The sequence below is a fragment of the Hypanus sabinus genome, chromosome 12 (assembly GCF_030144855.1).
Source record: "Hypanus sabinus isolate sHypSab1 chromosome 12, sHypSab1.hap1, whole genome shotgun sequence".
Classification (NCBI taxonomy): domain Eukaryota; kingdom Metazoa; phylum Chordata; class Chondrichthyes; order Myliobatiformes; family Dasyatidae; genus Hypanus; species Hypanus sabinus.
In genome coordinates, this window is record NC_082717.1 from 14,704,095 (window position 1) to 14,727,052 (window position 22,958).

Sequence of the window (22,958 nt, forward strand, 5' to 3'; positions counted from 1 at the left end):
AGATATAATTCCATCTCTTACCAACAGAGCCACACCACCGCCTATACCTTCTGCCTGTCCTTTCAATACAAAGTCTATCCTTTGATGTTAAGCTCCCAGCTATGGCCTTCTTTCAGCCACAACTCAGTGATGCCCAAAACGTCACTACTGGCCAGTCTCTAATTACGCCGTGAGTTTGTCCACCTTATTCTGAATGCTACACTCATTTAAATACAGCATCTTTAGTCCTGCATTCTTCGCCCTTTTGAATTTTGCCTCTATGGTACAATTTAACTCTTTGTTCTGTCTGCATTTGTACCCAATCATTGGCTTGTCCTTCCTTACATCCATCATCTACTTGTAAACCTGCTGGCTCATCTTCAGCTCTATCGTACTGGTTCCTATCCCCCAGCCATATTTGTTTAAACCATTCCCGACATCTCTAGCAAACCTGCCCACAAGAATATTGGCCCCCCTCAGATTTAAGTGCAAGCTGTCCCTTTTGTACAGGTCCCACCCCAGAAGAGGTCCCAATGATCCAGAAATCTAAATCCCTGCCCCCTGCCCCAATTCTTCAGCTGTGCATTTATCTGCCACCTCGTTCTAATCCTACCCTCACTGTCATGCAGCACAGGCAGCAATCCCGAGATTACTACCTTTGAGGCCCTACTTCTCAGTTTCCTAAATCCCAGTACTCTTTGTTCAGGACCTCCTCTCTTTTTCTACCCATGTCATTGGTACCAATATGTTCCATGACTTCTGGCTGCTCACCCTCCCTTTTCAGGATATTGTGGACGCGTTCAGAAATACCACGGATCCTGGCACCTGGAAGGCAAACTACCATCCTTGTTTTCTTTTTGCATCCATAGAATCGCCTGTCTGCCCCCTGATTATAGAGCCCCTGTTACTGCTGCCATCCCCTTCAATTCCTTACCCTTATCGGCCACAGAGCCAGACTTAGTGGCAGAGGCATGGTCGCTGTTGCTTCCCCCACAGGCAAGTTATCTCTCCCAACAGTACTCAAAATGGAGTATTTATTGTTGAGGGAGACAGCCACAGGGGTGCTCTCCACTAATGTTTCCCCTTCCCTCTCCTGACTGTCACCTATTTATCTGTCTCCTGTAGCCTTGGGGTGACCATCTCGCTGTAGCTCCTGTCTATCGCTGCTTCACTTTCCCTCACAAGCCGAAGGTCATCAAACTGCAGCTCCAGTTCCCTAACACGGTCTCTAAGGAGCTGCATCTCAAGGCTGGGAGTCTCCTGGAAATCCCACGACTGACACCCAGAACAGAACACTGGCTCAGTAGGCATACCCTTGATTCTCTCAAAGGCTGTTCCAGCCCCTCAAGCTGTGCCACCCAGCAATGCCCCAATTTAATCCTAGCCTAATCATGGGACAACTTACAATGACCCATTCACCTGCTGACCAGTGTATCTTTGGAATGTGTGAGGAAACCGGAGCACCCGGAGGAAACTCATGCGGTCATGGAGAGAACATATAAACTCCTTATAGACAGCGGCAGGAATTGAACTCGGGTCTCTGGTACTGTCAAGTGTTGTGCTCACTTCTATGGTACCGTGTCACCCCCACGTTGATTATGCATTCCCAAATTCCGAATCTCAAAATAATTTCATCACTTTCAAGTTTGGCTAGACACGTGGATGGCAGGGGTGTGGGTGCAGGTCAATGGGAGTAGAGAGTTTTAGTATGGATAAGAAGGGCTGAAGCGCCTGCTTGTGTAGTGCACTTTTCAATGACTCTATTTCCCCATAAACACAATTGATTCTGCAGATACTGGACAACTTGAGCAACACACACAAAATGCTGATCAGAATGAAGGGGTCTCAGCCCGGAACGTTGACCGTTTATTCCGCTCCATATAATGTGGCAGACTTGTTGAGTTTTGTGTGTGTGTATCTGTCACCGCTCCCCTCAACCCCTGCCACCCCGACGAGCCCCAAAACCTCAACAATCCCATCTTCCCACTTGGCTGAATTGTGCAGCCAAATGAACAAGGCAGTTGGCACAGCATACCCCAAGGGGCAGAATGGAGTACTTACTGGACTGAAGATCCGACACAGAGTACAGCTCCTCGGAAGGACAGGGCAACCCACTCATCTGTGAGACAAAGCAGATCACTTTAATATCACATGATGAATTTCTCCACCTTCCACCATCCTGAAGACAGCATCTCTTTACTCGGAATCAGAAACTGGAGTAGGCCAGACAGCATACAACTTGCCCCTCAATACAACTTCGCCAGTCTCTCATGTCACTAACCACCGTGAATATATTCACTGACTCTGCCTCCAAGGCTCTCTGGGTAAGAGTCATGGTCCTGGAAAAGAACTTCCTCCTCATCTGCTTAAAATGGGCAATGTTTTATCCTGACAAAGTCCCTGAGTTCAAAATAAATCCAAGTAAATTTATCATCAAGGTATGCAAACTCACTACATATTACTGTGAGATTCATTTTCTTGCAGGCATTCACAGTTGAACAAAGAAGTACAACAGGATCATGAAAAAGACTGACAAGCAACCAATGAGCAAAGGACAAACTGTGTAAATACAAAACAAATAAGAGTAACTCATGAGATCAGACTTGTAGAGTTGCAACTCATTCTCAGTATTATTTTTATTTGTACATTGTCAGTCTTTGTGTATGTAGTTTTTCATAAAATTCTATTGTTTTTCTTTTTTTTCCCTTTGTCAATGCCCGCAAGAAAATAAATCTCAAGGTAGTATATGGTAACAATTATGTACTTTGATAATAACTTTATTTTGATATTGAACACAAAGGCCCACATTCCTTAAACGTCCATCAGTAAAAAATACTTCAATCCCAGAAATCAACCATAAGACATAGCAGAACCTTCCCAATGCAAACACACATCCCCACACCCACTGCCCACAACCCAAATAAAGAGAACATTGCTACATATAACACCCCTGGTGTGATCTCACTAATCTTCTAACAAGCTCTATCAAGATTTTAGTAGTTTGTACCATCTGTAATAAAGGCTATAATTCCATGTCTCTTCCTACCTACTTGCACTCCTGTAGACGAACTTTCTATATTTCATGAACGATGATTCCCAGCTGCTCCTGTACAGATTCTGTGGACATTGTTAGCAATCGCAAATGGGCAGAAGATCACACCATACTTAATCTTTGTCTTGCCCTTGGTCTCTGTCAGTTGGGATGTTAAGCTGACATCTGTCTGCCTAAGATACACAATGTATTTCATCATTTCAGTAAGGGCAAGGTATTTCACCCTGGGGTCCTGGCCAAACTTTAGCCTTCAATCAGGATGACTCACTTTACTGCTCATGGGATCTAGGCATGCATAAATTGGACTGCCTGTTGTATCCATTATAACAGGGGTCACACTTCAATGATAGTTAACTGGTTGCCAAGTATTCTGAGACATCCCAATGTAGTGAAAGGCAATGATAAAAAGGCAATTGCTGACTTTTCTTTTCACTCTTACATCCTCTGATGTACTATTAACACAGAGACTCTTAGGCACCTGTCAAACAAGGACCCAAGTTGATTTTATTTTCCTCTCTCCTTAAATTGGATTGAAAAATCCAACTGAACTGATTGAAACCAGCATTACCAGAGGTCAGCATTCCACATACAGACAGGCAATCCACTGCAAAATGATTCTGTTATTGCAAATGTAAAACAATTTTTATCACTTTGCAGTGATCTTGTCAATTTAAACACAAGTTCTGTATTTTTAAATGGTCAAAAAATGGTGAACATTTCACATTTTCAGTCCTAAATGTCACTAAACTGGTGTATAAAATTTGAATTTTAATTGTAGTTCTGGCTGATACTGATGCCTCAACTAATATCACTAAAACAAATGATTTTCCTGATACTGTCTTCTTCAAAAAGTTTAGCAGGGGGATGATATTGTCCAGAAGGTTCTTTGAAAGTCAAGTACGGGGGATAAATCTTGTGGCTACAGCCATTTTATTAGTTGTGCATAACAAAAGAATAGCAGTAACCAACACACTGTACCATAAAAAAGGCACAACCAAATAGAGAAGACAAGAAAGGATATAAAAATGTCAAAGTCGCCTTGTATTGAAGACTAGCTCAAACTAGCCAGATAAGAAAATTCCTTCCTAAGAACAACCCATGAAACAGTTTGAATCACAGTATGACACTTGCTGCAGACAAAGCTACAAAAAAATACAGAATCAGTTTTACAAGTTATAAAAATCCTCTGAACATTCACAGATTAATTATGCAGACATACAAGCAAGAATAAAGAAAGTTAAACTGCAAGAGAAATGACAATTTAGATCCTAATCCAACAGCAGACACTAACGCATTTTCTCTCAGCCTCTGCCTACGTCTGACTTAGTCTCCACCTCATCACAGACACTGCTTTTGTTCTGTCCACCCCCTCCACAGACCTCCACAACCTGAAATACCTCATGTTATCGTTTCCTAAATCTGTTGAAATGTCGATTGAAATCACTCTTTGCGGATGCTGCCTGACCTGCTGAGTATTTCCAGCAATATCTCTTTTTTAATTATGAAGCAAAACATTCAGTCCTGGTCCTGGTTTTAATTGATTTGATACCAACATGAAAGCAGTTTCAATAATTGAAGGGCTTCAAGCTCTTCAGAATTATAATTAAGGCCGAACTATCACCAAGGAACATTATGTTTCTACAGCAGGAATTATCACATCTCTCATTTGTTTTTTTCTAGCTAGGAAATGTACACGTTCAAAAAGGACATTATCACAGCAGATCTTTCTGATTGTTGAGCTGCCAATCACTGGCTACAATGAAACCAAAAATAAATCAATACTGTTTCTGTTTTCAGACTTCGGTTGCTATCCCCAGATATGATTATAGTGAAGAATCCCAAGAGGCTATAGACAATTTGCCTTTTTTAAATTATTGATAACAAAACTTATGTGGGCTGTTGAACAATAAAGGTCATGAGAATGCATTGTGGGAGGTGGTGAGAACATGTTGAACTGAATTGTTCTGACAAAAGTAGGAATTAGCCTCAGCAATATTGGTAATTGGTTAATTCTTGCCTCATGCACCAAGATACAGTGAAAACCTTTTGTTCATATGCCATCTAGACAGAACAATCAAAGCAGATGGATAGAACTCAAGGAAAACACAGTAGAGGATATCACACACAAAATGCTGCAGGAGCACAGCAATCAGGGTCTTGCCCAAATTTGAAAGTTCAAAACGTCAACTGTTTGTTCCCCTCCATACACACTCGCAATCTTAATGGCTCTCCACACAGCTTTAGACCACTTGGACAACACAACCACCAACATCAGAATGCTGTTCATTGACTATAGCTCAGCATTTAATAGCATCATTCCCACAATCCTGATTGAGAAGTTGCAGAACCTGGGCCTCTGTACCTCCCTCTGCAATTGGATCCTCGACTTCCTACCTGGAAGACCATAATCTGTGCAGATTGGTGATGACATCTCCTCATTGCTGACGATCAACACTGGTGCACCCCAGGGGTGTGTGCTTCATCCACTGCTCTACTCTCTATATACACATGACTGTGTGGCTAGGTATAGCTCAAACACTATCTACAAATTTGCTGACGATACAACCATTGTTGGTAGAACCTCAGGTGGTGACGAGATGGCGTACAGGAGTGAGATATGCCAACTAGTGAAGTGGTGCTGCAGCAACAACCTGGCATTCAATGTCAGTACGACAAAAGAGCTGATTATGAACTTCCAGAAGGATAAGACGAAGGAACACATACCAATTCTCATAGAGGGATCAGAAGTGGAGAGAGTGAGCAGCTTCAAGTTCCCGGGTGTCAATATCTCTGAGAAGCTAACCTAGTCCCAACATGTCGATGCAGTTATAAAGAAGGCAAGACAGAGGCTATACTTCATTAGGGGTTTGAAGAGATTTGGGAAGTCAACAAATACATTCAAAAACTTCAATACATGTACCATGGAGAGCATTCTGACAGGCAGCATCACTGTCTGGTATGGGGAGGGGGAATACTGAAAGAAGCTGCAGAGAGTTGTACACTTGGTCAGCTCCATCTTGGGTACTAGTCTACAAAGTACCCAGGTCATATTCAGGGAACAGTATCTCAGAAAGGCAGCATCCATTATTAAGGACCTCCAGCTCCCAGAGCATGCCCTTTTCTCACTATTACCATCAGGTAGGAGATACAGAAGCCTGAAGACACATACTCAGCGATTCAGGAACAACTTCTTCCCCTCTGCCAACTGATTCCTAAATGGACATTGAACCCTTGGAAACTGCCTCACTTTGTTAATATACAGTATTTCTGTTTTTTGCACGATTTTTAATCTGTTCTATATACATAGAAACATAGAAAAACTACAGCACAATACAGGTTCTTCGGCACACAAAGATGTGCCGAACATGTCCCTACCTTAGAAATTACTAGGGTTACCCATTGCCCTCTATTTTACCTGTCTAAAAGTCTCTTAAAAGACCCTATCATATCCGCCTCCACCACTGTTGCCAGCAGCCCATTCCACACACTCACCACTCTCTGAGTAAAGAACTTACCCCTGACATCTCCTCTGTACCTACTCCCCACACCTTAAACCTGTGTTCTCTTGTGGCAACCATTTCAGCCCTGGGAAAAAGCCTCTGATTATCCACACAATCAATGCCTCTCATCATCTTATACACCTCTACCAGGTCACCTCTCATCCTCCCTCGCTCCAAGGAGAAAAGGCCGAGTTCACTCAACCTATTCTCATAAGGCATGCTCCCCATTTCCAGGGCAACATCCTTGTAAATCTCCTCTGCACCCTTTCTCTGGCTTACACATCCTTCCTGTAGTGAGGTGACCAGAACTGAGCGCAGTACTCCAAGTGGGGTCTGACCAGGGTCCTATATAGCTGCAACATTACTTCTCGGCTCCTAAATTCAATTCCAAGTTTGATGAAGGCCAATACAGCGTACGCCTTCTTAACCACAGAGTCAACCTGCGCAGCTGCTTTGAGTGGCCTATGGACTTGGACCCCAAGATCCCTCCAATCTTCCACACTGCCAAGAGACTTATCATTAATATTATATTCTGCCATCAAATTTGACCTACCAAAATGAACCACTTCACACTTCTCTGGGTTGAACTCTGTCTGCCACTTCTCAGCCCAGTTTTGCATAGAACATAGATCATAGAGTAGTACAGCACAGTACAGACCATTCAGCCCACAATGTTGTGCCGACCCTTAAACTCTGCCTCCCATATAACCCCTCCAACTTAAATTCCTCCATATACCTGTCTAATAGTCTCTTAAGTTTTACTAATATATCTGCCCCAACTCCTGTCTCAGGCAGTGCATTCCACACACCAACCACTCTCTGAGTGAAAAACCTTCCTCTAATATCCCTCTTGAACTTCCCACCCCTTACCTTAAAGCCATGTCTTCTTATATTGAGCAGTGGTGCCCTGGGGAAGAGGCGCTGGCTGTCCACTCTATCTATTCCTCTTAATATCTTGTATACCTCTATCATGTCTCCTCTCATCCTCCTCTCCAAAGAGTAAAGCCCTAGCTCCTTTAATCTCTGATCATAATGCATACTCTCTAAACCAGGCAGCATCCTGGTAAATCTCTTCTGTCACCTTTTCAATTATTCCACATCCTTCCTATAGTGAGGCGACCAGAACTGGACAAAGTACTCCAAGTGTGGCCTAACCAGAGTTTTATAGAGCTGCATCATTACATCGCGACTCTTAAACTCTATCCCTCGACATATGAAAGCTAACACCCCATAAGCTTTCTTAACTGCCCTATCTACCTGTGAGGCAACTTTCAGGGATCTATGGACATGTACCCCCAGATCCCTCTGCTCCTCCACACTACCAAGGATCCTGCCATTTACTTTGTACTCTGCCTTGGAGTTTGTCCTTCCAAAATGTACCACCTCACACTTCTCTGGGTTGAACTCCATCAGCCACTTCTCAGCCCACTTCTGCATCCTATCAATGTCTCTCTGCAATCTTCAACTATCCTCTACACTATCCACAACACCACCAACCTTTGTGTCATCTGGAAACTTGCCAACCCACCCTTCTACCCCCACATCTAGGTCATTAATAAAAATCCCGGAACCAATCCTTGTGGGACATCACTAGTCAGAACCCTCCAATCTGAATGTACTCCCTCCACCACAACCCTCTGCCTTCTGCAGGCAAGCCAATTCTGAATTCACCTGGCCAAACTTCCCTGGATCCCATGCCTTCTGACTTTCTGAATAAGCCTACCACATGGAACCTTATCAAATGCCTTACTAAAATCCGTGTAGATCACATCCACTGCACTACCCTCATCTATATGCCTATATATCTATATATCTATACACCTCCTCAAAGAACTCTACCAGGCTTGTTAGACACGGTCTGCCCTTCACAAAGCCATGCTGACTATCCCTGATCAGACCATGATTCTCTAAATGCCCATAGATCCTATCTCTAAGAATCTTTTCCAACAGCTTTCCCACCACAGATGTAAGGCTCATCCTATCAATGTCTCGCTGTAACCTCTGACAGCCCTCCACACTATCCACAACACCTCTAACCTTTGTGTCATCAGCAAATGTACTAACCCATCCCTCCACTTCCTCATCCAGGTCACTTATAAAAATCACGAAGAGTAAGGGTCCCAGAACAGATCCCTGAGGCACTCCATTAGTCACCGAACTCCATGCAGAATATGATCCATCTACAACCACTCTTTGCCTTCTGTGGGTAAGCCAGTTCTGGATCCACAAAGCAATGTACCCTTGGATTCCCATACCTCCTTACTTTCTCAATAAGCTTTGCATGGGGTACCTTATCAAATGCCTTGCTGAAATCCATATACACTACATCTACTGCTCCACCTTCATCAATGTGTTTAGTCACATCCTCAAAATATGTATACTGTAATTGATTTACTTATTTATTTATTAGGTTTTATTCTCCTTCTTCTATATTATGTATTGCTGCTGCTAAGTTAACAAGTTTCACATCACATGCCTGTGATAATAAACCTGATTTTGATTCTGACATCCTGATCTGCTGAATCAGAATCAGGTTTAATATCACCGTCATTTGTTGTGAAATTTGTTGTCTTTGCGGCAGCAGTACAATGCAATACATAATAATAGAAAAAAACAGTAAATTACTGTAAATATATATTTATTAAATAGTTAAATTAAGTAAGTACTGCAAAAATGGAAATAAAAAAGTAATCAGGTACTGTTCATGAGTTCAATGTCCATTCAGAAATCGGATGACAGAGGGGAAGAAGCTGTTCCTGAATTGTTGAGTGTGTAAAAGGTTTGAATTTCAATTTTGTATTCTTTGCAGAAAGGAGAAAAACAAAGTGAATACTTCTGAATTATGGCTTGTTGAAATCTCACAGTGAGGAGACCCAAAGCATCATGGAGCTTCATGCTTGTCAAAGACCAGAGGTGAACAAGAGATTAGCTGTCAAAGGATCATGAGGTACTTAAGGAATATCCCTTCCATGATTTAATCTGATATCACCTTTCAATCCCTTCACAAATGTGCCAAACCTTCTATAGTATCAAATTCAGCCAATAGTCCACATGCTATCTACTTACCAATTTGAAGATTATCCTCCCAACCAGCCTAACCATGTCAGTTGGGACTTGAGGATAGATGCTTCTCAAACACTTGCATTCACGCTTGTGTTCCGGCCAGGCCAGTTTCTGTAACATAACAAAATAGATTGAAGGTGAGGAATAAGCAGCACAGCTGAGTCTTAATCACAAATAAGGAAGTATACAGCACAGGCTCTGGAAAGAAACAACACGTTTCAGTAAGAAAATACTATTGAGAGCTTGGATAACAGGAGAGACCCCCACCTCTTAAGTGACAATATGGTAAAAGAGCAGAACTATCAACTACAAATACAAAAAGAGATTCTGCAGATGCTGGAAATCCAGAGTAATACACACAAAATGCTGGAGGAACTCAGCAGGATGGGCAGCATTTAGGGAGAGGAATAAACCGTTGACATTTCAGGCCAAGACCCTGATGAAGAGATGAATCCTAATGAAGGATCAATCCCTTTGGAGAAGATAATTCTCAACTTGAGTGATCGTACCACTAGTAGCAATTCATAGATTGCATTCCTGTACTTTAGAGGCAACCCCCCTGTCAGAACCACCTGGCTGTAACCCTGGAGCACCTCAGTGGCTTTCATTCGCAAAGAACACACCTCCTGTAAGAATCTCTTTACCTTTGCCTTAAAAATTATGTGTTCAAGGATCAATTTTATATGCCATATACATTTATGCATAATGACAAAAATCTGTTAAAGGATAAGTCGGGAGAATTGGCTACTTCATTTGTTTTAAAACATTCCTCGATCAGTTCTATATATTATCCAGTTATTGTTTATGAACCAATAAATTCTTCTGTTTTCTGCCTTTTTTTTAAACTTGACCATTTCTTGCTGTGCTATTTTTTTCAACTCAAACATGTCGCCGCTCTTCAGCAAGTAGGTAGCCGTCTCAGGTTTATTTAAAACTTCCTCATCGCCGCTGTTATGTTTTGTAATTCCAAAACATCAGGTTTCCTGACATGCCAGCTCAGAGATGTCAACTAATGGACCTCGACTTCCAGGACCTGCCGAAATTGGTCTATGACCTTAGGGGTTCGCTCCCTCACTATCGACCCTAAGTCTGGCTAACTATACAACTTTGAACACCGGTCCTCAGAGTCCCAGCTCTCACAGGGCTTCTGACTCCATAGTAATCCTGGGCCTGGACTCACAGGCATCAGGTCTCCCACTTCCGGACAAGCCAACTCGGCAGCTTCAATCATTGGGTCTTGGTGTTCAGAATCGCTGGCTGGGTCCCTCAACTTTTGGGCTTTGACCTCCAGTATCGACCCCAGGACTTGCTGATCATGGGGCCTCAAACCCCAGATTCGCACAGACCTCTGACACTAGAGGTCCATAAATGCAGAAGAATCTCTCCCCAGTAGGTGGTTGCTTGTACATGGTACCCAACTAAAAAGGTCTTTCCAAAGTCAGAGCTACTAAGCTCACTGGTAACAGCTGCGTAAACTTGCACCAGATTAATAGAGATCTTGTGAAAACTACCAGCAGCGTTAGCAAACTTTGCAAATAGCATTCTGCTTTCACGGCTCTATGACAGCACTGACAGCCCCTCCGTACTTTGAAGGGCCCATTGTAGGTAGCTCCCGCCTCAGAAGTTTGAAGAAGGCCAGGGATGATCCAGTAGGTGATACATTTAAATTCAGATTTATTGATTACTCATACATCAAAACAAAGAGTTGAATACATTATTTGCACTAACAAGCAAAACAGCTGAGGATGAGCTGAGGGCAGCCCACAAGTGTCAGCACACATTCCGGTGCCTAAACAGTATGGCCACAAAGCTCTGCGGAACAACGCAGAGCAGAAACAAAAGCAATAAAACATCAACAATGAAACAAACCCGCTCCCATATTCATATAGGCCAACAAGCCTCCAATCCCAAAACAGGCCTCTGAGCCGCTAGTCTTCACTCATTAGGCTTCAACTTCCGATCGACGTTTGGGCCTTGATCTTTGTGTCGACTCCAGGAGGCTGGATCCAGAACTCCAAGCGGTACACCGGGCGGGCTTGTCAACTCACCAATCCCGAGACCCACCAACCTGGGACAGCCCAGCATCCATGGACACTTTTCAATACCAGTCCACATTGCTGGCTTTTAAGCAATGTTTGGACACCGAGTGAACTTCATCTCATGTCCACATCGCTGGCCTTTAAGAGCAAGGTGGAGACCCGGACTATGAATGTCCTTCATCACCCATCCACGTCGCAGTCCTTCAAACAAAGAACACGGACTAGACTCCAGCCTACCGCTAGCTCCTTCACATCCCTGTCCCTAACCCCCAATCTGACCCCTAACTCCGTCACATACCTGTCCCTAAACCTCCAATCTGACCCCTAACTCCCTTCTCTGTCCACAAAACCAACCCCAAGATCTTCAAAAACAACCAAATCTCAGCCACAATCTCGACAGAGACCCAGACTGGAAATAACTCCAACAAAAGTCAGCCATACTGTAATTGCTTCCAGGAAGACGGAACTGAATGAACCCACAAGTGTAAAGCCATCCCTTTAGAACAGAGGTGGGGAGGAATTTCTTTAGCCAGAGGGTAGTGGTTCTGTGGAATTCATTGCCACAGATGACTGTGGAGGCCAAGTTATTGGGTATATATAAAGAGCAGGTTGATAGATAGTTGGGCGTTAAAGGTTACGGGGAGAAGGCAGGAGAATAGGGTTGAAGGATAATAAATCAGCCATGATGAAACGGCAGAGAGACTCGATGGGCTGAATGACCTCACTCTACTCCAACATCTTATGGTGCAGCCAAAATTACGACGCTTTTGACTGATGTGGCTCAAGGCCAGATCACGAGCACCTACGGTGCTGGTAGAGACATAAATAAAAGAAAGTGCATTTAAATAATTCAAGTCCCAAACGAGTACTCCTGGTTTCCAACACTTGAATGCAGCTCTGGGAGGAAACATCATACCACCATCACTCTCAAGGCACTTCAAATGTGTTTTGTCGGAAAAGCAATAATTGTGTTAAATGGGTTTCTTATGTTACTTTTGGCAACGAGTCTTCAGCCAAGGAAGAAAATCTAGGTAGTAACAACGAAAATGCCTTTGAAAGGTCAACCACAAAGACCAGAAGCAGGGACTCAAGATCCATCACAAAGAATCCCCCCCACCCCGCCAAGTTCTTGACTCGGCCACAGTTAACAGGCGCTCCATCAAACCCCATAAGAATGTGATATATTTCAAAACACCTGCCGCTCGCTTTTGTTTTAGAAAGCCTGCGCAATTTCTTTCCTGTGACTGGCTCACTAATCCAGCAACAGGTCTGCACAGTGTGGTTTCAGCAATATTGATAACAACTATATATTCCCAATCCAGTTGCATCCCTCTGACAGGCTACGTTACTTTCTGGTTGGGGGGGGGGGGGCTGCTTCAAAACAAGCTACAGAAGGTTGTAAAATTATTCAGCTCCATCTTGGGCACTAGTCTCCAAAGTATCCACAACATCTTCAAGGAGCAATGCCTCAGGTAGGTGACGTCCATCATTAAGGACCTCCATCACCCATGACATGTCCTCTTCCAAATGTTACCCTCAGGAATGAGGGACAGAAGCCTGAAGGCACACACTCAGCCACTCAAAAACAGCTTCTTCCCCTCTGTCATCCGATTCCTAAACAGACATTGAGCCCATGAAGACCACCTCACTTTTATTATTTCTGCATTGGCAGCATTTGAAATTTAATTATTAATATACATAAATAAAATTACTGGAATTGATTTACATTTTTTACATTATCGTGCTTTGCATTGTAGTACTACCACTAAGTTAACAATTTTGCGACATGTGCCGATGATATTAAAGTAGGAAGAAAAAGGTAATGCACATTTCTCCAGGTACAGCCACACCAGTAATTCTAGTAAAATATCTTTCACATGCACTCAAATCCTCAAGCAGTAAAAGGCAAGTGTGGCTCTGAAAAGAATAGGCCCCCTTCTGGATGAGACAGGCTCTCAGTGCATACAGACAGGCGATGAGAGCAAGATCCAAAAGGAATACTTGTAAACAGAACTGACCAGGAGAAGGATGTGGAGGCTGAAGGGTGGTGCGCACTTGGAATGAGCTGCCAGGGGAAGAGGTGAAGGCAGGTACAACTGCAATAGAGGCATTTGGAACGGAGGCATGGTGGGTAGGGGATGGAGGAAGTCGGGCTGAATGCAGGCAGCTAGCAGGGAGCATCACACACAAGATGCTGGAGGAACTCAGCAAGCTTCGATGGAAATGAATAAACAGTCAGCGCTAGAAAGGAAGGCAGAAGACGCCAGAATTATAAAGTTGGGGGGGGGGGGGGGGAAGGAAAGTGGATAGCTAGAAAATTCTAGGTGAAGCCAGGTGGGTTGGAAAGGTAACAGGCTGGAGAGGAAGGAATCTGATACAAGAGTGCACCATAAAAGAATGAAGGAAGGAAGAAGGTGACAGGCAGATGACGAGACAAGACATCAGAGTGGGGAACAGAAGAGAGAATTTTATTTTTACTGGAAGGAGAAATCAATATTCATTTCATCAGTTTCAAGGCCACCCAATCTGAATATAAGGTGCTGCTCCTACACCTCAAAGGTGACCTTATCTTGCCCCAAGAGGCCATATACCAACAAGTCGGAACAGGAATGGGAAATGGAATTGAAACGTTTGGCCAGCAGGAAGTTCCGCTTTTGCCAGATGCAGACCCCAATTTACAGAGCATCTCACCAATGTAGAGAAGGCTGCATTGAGAGCACTGGACATCATACACAACCCTGGCAGATTTGCAGATGATGTGATACCTCAGCTGGAAGGACCTTTTGGGGCCCTGAATGGGGATAAGGGAGGAGGTGAAAGGGCATAGTTCATTATGTGCGCATCAGAGTTAGCTTTAGTGAGCTGAATCAAGTTCTGCCCCAACTTGGTATCATTCTCAACTGTGCCCCTCTCAATTATGAAAACATATTTAGTGTTAAGAAGGTAAATAGTTATTTTCCCACCTACTCCTCACTTTCATGAATGAAATTATTGCTGTCCCTTCTTTTTCTGCTTTTCTTCCCCTCTGCGAACACCTGAAACTTCTATGACAATAATGAGAAGGATGGACAAGATAGCTTGTTCATTCGTTTTTGAGCTACATTGTTTGACGTGGGCTATCATTGGCTTTTCATAACCATGATTGTTCTTGGCAAATTTTTCTACAGAAATGGTTTGCCATTGGGCAGTGCCTTTACAAAGACGGGTGACCCCATCCCTTATCAATGCTCTTCAGAGATTGTCTGCCTGGTGTCAGTTGGTCACATAACCAGGACTTGTGATATGCATCAGCTGCTCATATAACCATCCACCATCTGCTCCCATGGCCTCACGTGACCCCGATTGGGGAGGGGAGGGGTTAAGTAGATGCTATACCTTGCCCAAGGGTAACCAAGGTAATATCTGGGCTTGTTCATCTACTTCTGAAGGAAGGCTGTAACTGCAATTTATTTTTTTATATTGAAGTTCATCATCAAACATTTCCATAAGATGTATTTCAGACATTGTACATATACATCATATAATCATATATGTCACAAATCTCCACATAGTATTTATCTGAGATATACACTTACAGAAAAGAGTACAGAGAAAAAAACAAGCAAAAGGAAAAAAACTGTATACAAGTAGGGACTGATCTTTTTTTACAACATACTCATTGATTTGTGAGAATAAAATCAGGCCTATGAGGCATTATGTAGTTAAACTATTTTTCCCAGTATGAATCAAATTGTTCCAGCTTATGATTAACAGATGCTGTTATCTTCTCCATTATGTAAATGTCCATTGTAATTTCCATCTATGCATTTAAAGTTGGGCTCTCCTGTGATAACCATTTCCTAGTAAGAGTCTTTTTACCAGAGACAGCCTGTAACTGAACTGTATATACCACTCAATAGCAATGCAAACTGCAGGCTGGAGGAGGGAAGGAGTGCCTTACATGTCCTTTGGTAGAGACATATCTCCATAGGATTGACAGCCAAAATCTTCCTCACTGGGTAGAAAAGTCAAGTAGTAAAAGGCGTTCATTTAAGGCAGCCAGGGATGGTGGTGGACCCAAATACAATAGCGGTGTTTAAGCAACTGTGAGATAGACATATAAACAAAATGTATGGGCATGGATCGGGTACCAGCAGAAGAGATTTAGCTGCCTATGTTCATTATGTTCCTGCGCTGTACTGTTCTACATCCTGTGATGTCATACCTCATCATTATGTACTGTGTCACAGTGGGCGATGATTGTTCTTGGCAAATTTTTTGACTGAAGTGGTTGGCTATTGCGTTCTTCTGGTCAGTGTCTTGCAGCACTATACAAGAGTCTTAGGCATAGGTAAAACACTTCCGTAAATTGAAAATGCTTTCAAAAAATAATGAAATGAAAAGTTTCTAAATATTAAAAAATATTATGAAGAGCAGTAAACAGCAAAAAACTAAATCAAATCAGTATTTAGTGACCACTTTTGCCTTTAAAATGAATTAATTCTCTTAGGTACACCGTTGTGCAGTCTTTATAAGAAATTCAGCTGGTAACTTGCCACAGTTCTTCTGCGGACTTTGACTGTCTCGCTTGCTTCTGCCTCTCCTTGTGATCCCAGACAGCCTCGATGATGTTGAGATCAGGATTCCATGGAAGCCATACCATCTTAAACCAGATAAAACAGGAGTTCCCAAAATTTTTAGGCCATGGAGCCCTACCATTAAGCAAGGGATCCATGGACCCCAGGTTGGGACCCTCTGCATATTTCTAGCCCAGTTCTGAAGAAGGGTCTCAGCCTGGAAATTTGACTGTTTATTCACTTGCATAGATGTTGTCTCACCTGCTGAGTTCTTCCAGCATTTTGTGTGTGTTGCTTTGGATTTCCAGCATTGGCAGAATTTCTCGTGTTCTCTAGGGTGCCCAAGACTTTTACACGGAACATGGAGAAGCTCATCATTGTCCATCTACCCACTGTGAGTTACTTAAGATATAAAGCATTCAGATAGTGACCCCTTTGACTGCACTATGTCCCAAGTCATGTTACAGCCAACAAAGCAATATATTTTTGTAAGCATTGTCACTGGAAAATCGATAACATGAAAATCATGATAGGCAATTTGTAAACTGCCAGTTCCCACAAAAATATTCAGTGATATAACAACCAAATAATTGTCTTTGAAAGGGATGGTTGAGCAGGCTGTTGTGACTGACCAGAACTGAGCCACACAGCAGCTGTAACTGGCAAAAAATACAAGTTTTGAGTGAGAGAGACAGAGAGTAAGTGAGAGAGTGAGCGTGAATGAGACAGTAAGAACGTGTGAGTGAGTGAGTGAGAGAGAGTGAGAGAGAGTGAGAGAGAGTGAGAGAGAGTGAGAGAGAGTGAGAGAGAGTGAGAGAGAGTGAGAGAGAGTGAGAGAGAGTGAGAGAGAGTGAGAGAGAGTGAGAGAGAGTGAGAGAGAGTGAGAGAGAGTGAGAGAGAGTGAGAGAGAGTGAGAGAGAGTGAGAGAGAGTGAGAGAGAGTGAGAGAGAGTGAGAGAGAGTGAGAGAGAGTGAGAGAGAGTGAGAGAGAGTGAGAGAGAGTGAGAGAGAGTGAGAGAGAGAGAGTGAGAGAGAGTGAGAGAGAGTGAGAGAGAGTGAGAGAGAGTGAGAGAGAGTGAGAGAGAGTGAGAGAGAGTGAGAGAGAGTGAGAGAGAGTGAGAGAGAGTGAGAGAGAGTGAGAGAGAGTGAGAGAGAGTGAGAGAGAGTGAGAGAGAGTGAGAGAGAGTGAGAGAGAGAGAGAGAGAGAGAGAGAGAGAGAGTGAGAGAGAGTGAGAGAGAGTGAGAGAGAGAGAGAGAGAGAGAGAGAGAGAGAGTGAGAGAGTGAGAGAGTGAGAGAGTGAGAGAGTGAGAGAGTGAGAGAGAGAGAGAGAGAGAGAGTGAGAGAGAGAGAGAGAGAGAGAGTGAGAGTGAGAGAGAGAGAGAGAGAGAGAGAGTGAGAGTGAGTTGAGAGAGACACCATCCAGGAGAAGTTCGCTCTTCTGACACTCTTTTACACTTCAACACAATTAACTAATTTCAATTGCCATAATCACATACATGCACAATTGGTAAAATTTATATTATTTACTTAAAGACAGTAAAGGCCCTTCCAGCATAGAAGCCCGCACTGCCAAACTGAATCCACTAACCAACTGGAGCACCCAGAGGAACCCGCAAGGTCACAGGGAGAACGTACAAACTACTTGTAGACAGCGACAGGAATTGAACACGCAGCCACTGGTGCTGTAGTTGCATGGTGATAACCGCTATGCTACCATTCAGTGAAAAGAACAGATCACTCCTGAAATGTGCTTCATCTGGCAGGGATACACAAGTAACAACATGCTAATAGCAGGAACATTCATCTGTTGTCTTTCCCTACGGAGTTTCAACAGAAGAATCGGAATGATCAGTTACACAAGCCAATAAGTATCAGCTGGAAGTTAAATTGTGTACAGGTTTTATTTCCTGAAGACTAGTTCTTATGTTGGTTAATCCATAATTGGGACTAGGCAATTTAAATGGTTTGGAATGGAACAGATGGGCTGAAGGGCTTGTTTCTGTTCTGTACTTTTCAACGACTCTAAATCTTTACCAATATTACCAAAATCTTAAGACTCACAGATATTGCTGTTTCAAGGGCATATAAAGACTGGATGAAGATGTGTGTCTCTCCACTGTACGCTTCAAATTGAATCAAAATTAATCCATGCAGGAAATGGTACAAAAAGCAACTTGCATTTAGGAAGTAATGTTTATATAAAATGAACTATGCCTCTAGAGGCCAGAATACCTAATGCAAAGAGATTTGTTTTCTCTGCATCATATTCCCCACCTCTGTACATATTCTCCATTCTGAAAAAAAGCTATGTTTTCAAAAATTGCATCCATTTCTAGCTTTAGCAGAAAACATTAGGGACACATGCCCACCAGTTTGAAAGGCTAGGCTTTACATCAACCCAGAAGGACACATTTAATCACACAATCAAGATACTGCAGAACTGCACTCGAGACAGGTGCCAGATATTTGCACTCAGGTCTCTGCATTGAGATTTGCTTCACCATGGCCAGTCCACTGAAACTAAGAAATACAAGCATGAGTACATAACTTGAACGTCCATGTCATTTTTGCCATTCATTAAGATCATGGCTTATCTTTTACTTAATGTGTAGTTTTCTGTACTAACCTCAAATTCCCTTAATATCCATTCAATGAAAGAGAGGCACAGATGTGATCACTTCCTGCCAAGACTCTGCTGAAATCATCATTTGAGGAAAACAAGAGACTCTGCAGATCATAAACACAAGAGATTCTGCTGGGAACACACACAAAATGCTGGAGGAACTCAGCAGGCGTCATCTATGGAAATCGATGTTTCAGGGTTAGCCCCTTTTTCAGGACTGGAATGGAACATAAGGAATAGGAGCAGGGATGGGTCACCTCCGCGATTCAATAAGATCATGGCTGATCATGGACTCATCTCCATCTACCTGCCTTTTCCCCATTACCCTCAATTCCCCCACTATGCAACAGAAGGGAAAGATGCCAGAATAAAAAGATGGGGGGGGTGGGGAACAGGTGTGGTGAACTATATATACCTGTCTGGACACGCCCCCCCCCCCACTGACTGCACCTGTGGCTCCTCCCACAGACCCCTGTATAAAGGCGATTGGAGGCACTGCTCCTCCCTCAGTCTCCAGGATGGTGTGTGATGGTCTCTTGCTACTGACGCTGCTGACGGTGCTTTCTTCCAGCTAATAAAAGCCTATCTCAACTCACGTCTCCAAGAGCTATTGATGGTGCATCAATTTTATTAGCTGGAATTTTAAAACATGAAAAGTATTTTACGTCCAGAAAAATTGGACATTGATCCTCAAGCCCCAGAAGCAGCTATTGCCTTTGAACTCTGGCTTGCATGCTTCCAATCATACTTGGAAGAGATTCCCGTGACTGAGCCTGCTATCATGCACAAAATCCTCCTCTCCAGAGTCAGTCCGAAGGTATACTCCTTTATCAGGAACTTGCCAACCAACCAAGGGGCACTGGATGCCCTTAAAAGACAGTGCCTGCGGCCGGTGAACACCATCTACGCAAGACATTGCTTAGCGACGCAGCGGCAGCAGGCCAGAGAGTCGAGTGCTGAGTTTGCCCGGGCCCTACAGACACTCGTGCGGGCCTGCGACTGCAGGGGACTGATGGTGGAACAGCATGCGGAGCTCCTGGTACGAGACGCCTTCGTTACGGGGATTCGGTCAGTGTACGTGCGCCAGCGGCTGCTGGAAAACGCCGATCTTACCTTACGCTCGGCGATCGAGCTGGCCGACACACTGGAGGCTGTTCTGCACAATGCTGATGCTGTCCAGCCGCGCGATCTCCCGCTGGCCCCGTGGACGCCGCACACCCCGCCACTCGGCCAATCGACCTCAGCTGCTGCCACTCGCGAGTCCAAGAACTCCCTCGTCCCACCACCCTCAGAGCCCTCTGAGGGTGCCTGGGCTTCTTTTCCTATTACGCCCAATGGGTCCCTCATTACGCAGACAAGGCCCACCCCCGGTCAAGTCCACCACATTTCCCCTCTCTGCCGAGGTCCGCGCGGCCTTCAGCCTCATTAAAGGGGACATTGCCAAAGCAACGATGCATGCGGTGGACTAGACTAATCCCTTCCAAGTAGAGAGTGACGCCTCCGACTTCGCGCTGGCTGCTACCCTCAATCAGGCAGGCAGGCCAGTAGCATTCTTCTCTCGTACCCTTCAAGGCCCTGAAATTCGGCACTCCGCGGTGGAGAAAGAAGCCCAGGCCATAGTGGAAGCTATTAGGCACTGGAGGCACTATCTCGCCGGCAAAAGATTCACCTTGTTGACCAACCAGCACTCAGTTGCGTTCATGTTCAGCAACCAACAGTGGGGCAAAATCAAAAATGATAAAATTTTGCGGTGGAGAATAGAACTCGCCACCTACAACTATGATATCCTGTACCAGCCTGGAAGGCTCAATGAGCCCCCTGATGCCCTATCCCAGGGAGCATGTGCCAGCGCACAGCTCAACCACCTATACGCTCTCCATGCAGATCTTTGCCACCCGGGGGTCACCCGATTTTACCATTTTGTGAAAGCCCGGAACCTGCCTTACTCCCTTGAGGACATCAGGACGATGACCAGGGACTGCCAAATCTGCACTGAGTGCAAACTGCACTTCTACCATCCCGAAAAGGCTCAACTTATCAAGGCCACCTGCCCCTTTGAGCGACTGAGTGTTGACTTTAAGGGCCCCCTTCCCTCCACCGACCACAATGTCTACTTTCTCAACATTATCGACGAGTACTTGCGGTTCCCCTTTGCCATCCCCTGCCCCGACACCACTGCCACGTCCGTCATAAAAGCCCTGCGCCAGCTCTTCACTCTGTTCGGATATCCCTGCTATATCCACAGTGATAGAGGGTCCTCCTTTATGAGTGATGAGCTGCGCCAGTACCTGCTGGCTAGGGGCATTGCTACTAGTAGGACCACGAGCTATAATCCCCGGGGAAATGGACAGGTGGAGAGGGAGAATGCCACAGTGTGGAAGGCCACACTTTTAGACCTTAAATCAAAGGGGTTGCTGGTCTCTCAATGGCAGGAGGTCCTCCCCAAGGCACTCCACTCCATCTGCTCTCTGTTATGTACATCCACCAATGCCACCCCTCATGAGCGCCTCTTTTCTTTTCCCAGGAAGTCTGCCACTGGGACCACCCTACTGGCTTGGCTGACGTTCCCAGGGCCAGTGCTGCGCAGAGCAATAAATACTCCCCGCTGGTCGAGAGGGTTCACCTACTACATGTGAACCCCTAGTACGCCTACATGGTCTTACCTGATGGGCGGGAGGACACGATCTCCATCTCCGACCTGGCGCCCGCAGGAGCAGCAGACCACTACCCCGAACACTCCACTGTACTATGAACCCTGTACCCACCGAGGTGTATACCCACCTGACACCGCGCACACCAAGCCCTACACAGACTCCTCATGACACTCCCATACCGGGCGCCTTGCACACGCATATACCGGGCGCCTCACATACGCATGAGGGATCACTGACGCCTAATGGGCTGACACCTCAAGTCAGGCCGGAACCAGCACAACCACTGTCTCCGGTGCAATCACCGCCGGTGCTACGTAGATCGCAGCGACAGATTCGACCACCTGATAGACTTGACCTGTAAATATACTTGTAAGAAACTTCGCCCCATGGGGACTCTCTTTTAAAACAAAGGGAGGGGATGAATGTGGTGAACTACATATATCTGTCTGGACACGCCCCCTCTGCTGACTGCTCCTGTGGCTCCTCCCACAGACCCCTGTATAAAGGCAATTGGAGGCACTGCTCCTCCCTCAGTCTCCAGGATGTTGTGTGGTGGGCTCTTGCTGCTGACGGTGCTTTCTTCCAGCTAATAAAAGCCTATCTCGACTCACGTCTTCGAGAGTTATGGATGGTGCATCAATAGGATAGCTAATAGGGGATGGGTGAAACCAGGTGGGTTGGAAAGGTAAAGGGTTGGAGAGGAAGGAAACTGAGAGGAGAGTGGACCACAGGAGAAAGGGAAGGAGGAGGGAACCCACAGGGAGGTGATAGGCAGGTAAGAAGAGGTAAGAGGCAAGAATGGGGAATAAAAGAAGAGGGGAGGGGAGGGAGTTTTTTTTTACTGGGAGAAATTGATAATCCTGCCATCAGGTTGGGAGCTATCGAGACAGATTGCTCCTCCACCATGTGGGTGGCCTCACTGTGGCACAAGAGGAAGCTGTGGACCAACATGTCAGAATATGAATGGGAATCCAAATTAAAATGTTGGGCCTCTGGGAAGTTTGGCTTTTGGTAGGCCCTGTAGATGCTCAAAATCTTCAGCAACACACAAATTGCTGGAGAAACTCGGCAAGTCAGGCAGGGGAATAAATGGCCGACGTTTTAAATCAGGTTCTGATATTTTGTGTGTGTTAATGAAAGGTTTCGGCCCAGATCAACAGCAATGGGTCTGAGGGTGAGTAGTTTCTAGTTCCTCGGTACACACATCACCGATGATCTCACCTGGACTCTACTCACCTGCTGAATGGCAAAAAGAAACACAACAGCGTCTTTTCCACCTCAAGCAACTGAAGAAGTTCGGCATGAGCCCCCAAATCCTCAACACCTTCTACAGGGGCCATCAATGCCAGCATCCTCACTGGCTGCATCACTACCTGGTACTGGAAATGCACCAACATTGATTGCTGGGCACTGCAGAGAGTGGTACGGACAGCCCAGAGCATCTGTGAAAGTGAATTTCCCTCCATTGAGGACATTTACAGCAGCAGGTGCA

The 22,958-nt window shown here is 44.7% G+C and overlaps 1 protein-coding gene across 1 annotated transcript in view; it reads right to left on the reverse strand.

Annotated features, from left to right (window-relative positions):
- Positions 1–22,958, reverse strand: part of smyd3 (SET and MYND domain containing 3) — a 990,938-nt gene that overhangs the window by 736,805 nt on the left and 231,175 nt on the right. Inside the window, exons 3-4 of the mRNA XM_059985566.1 lie at positions 9,598–9,705; positions 2,041–2,098 (exon numbers count right to left, since the gene is read on the reverse strand). Coding sequence (XP_059841549.1) covers positions 2,041–2,098; positions 9,598–9,705 — 166 coding nt within the window. The remainder of the gene's footprint in view (positions 1–2,040; positions 2,099–9,597; positions 9,706–22,958) is intronic.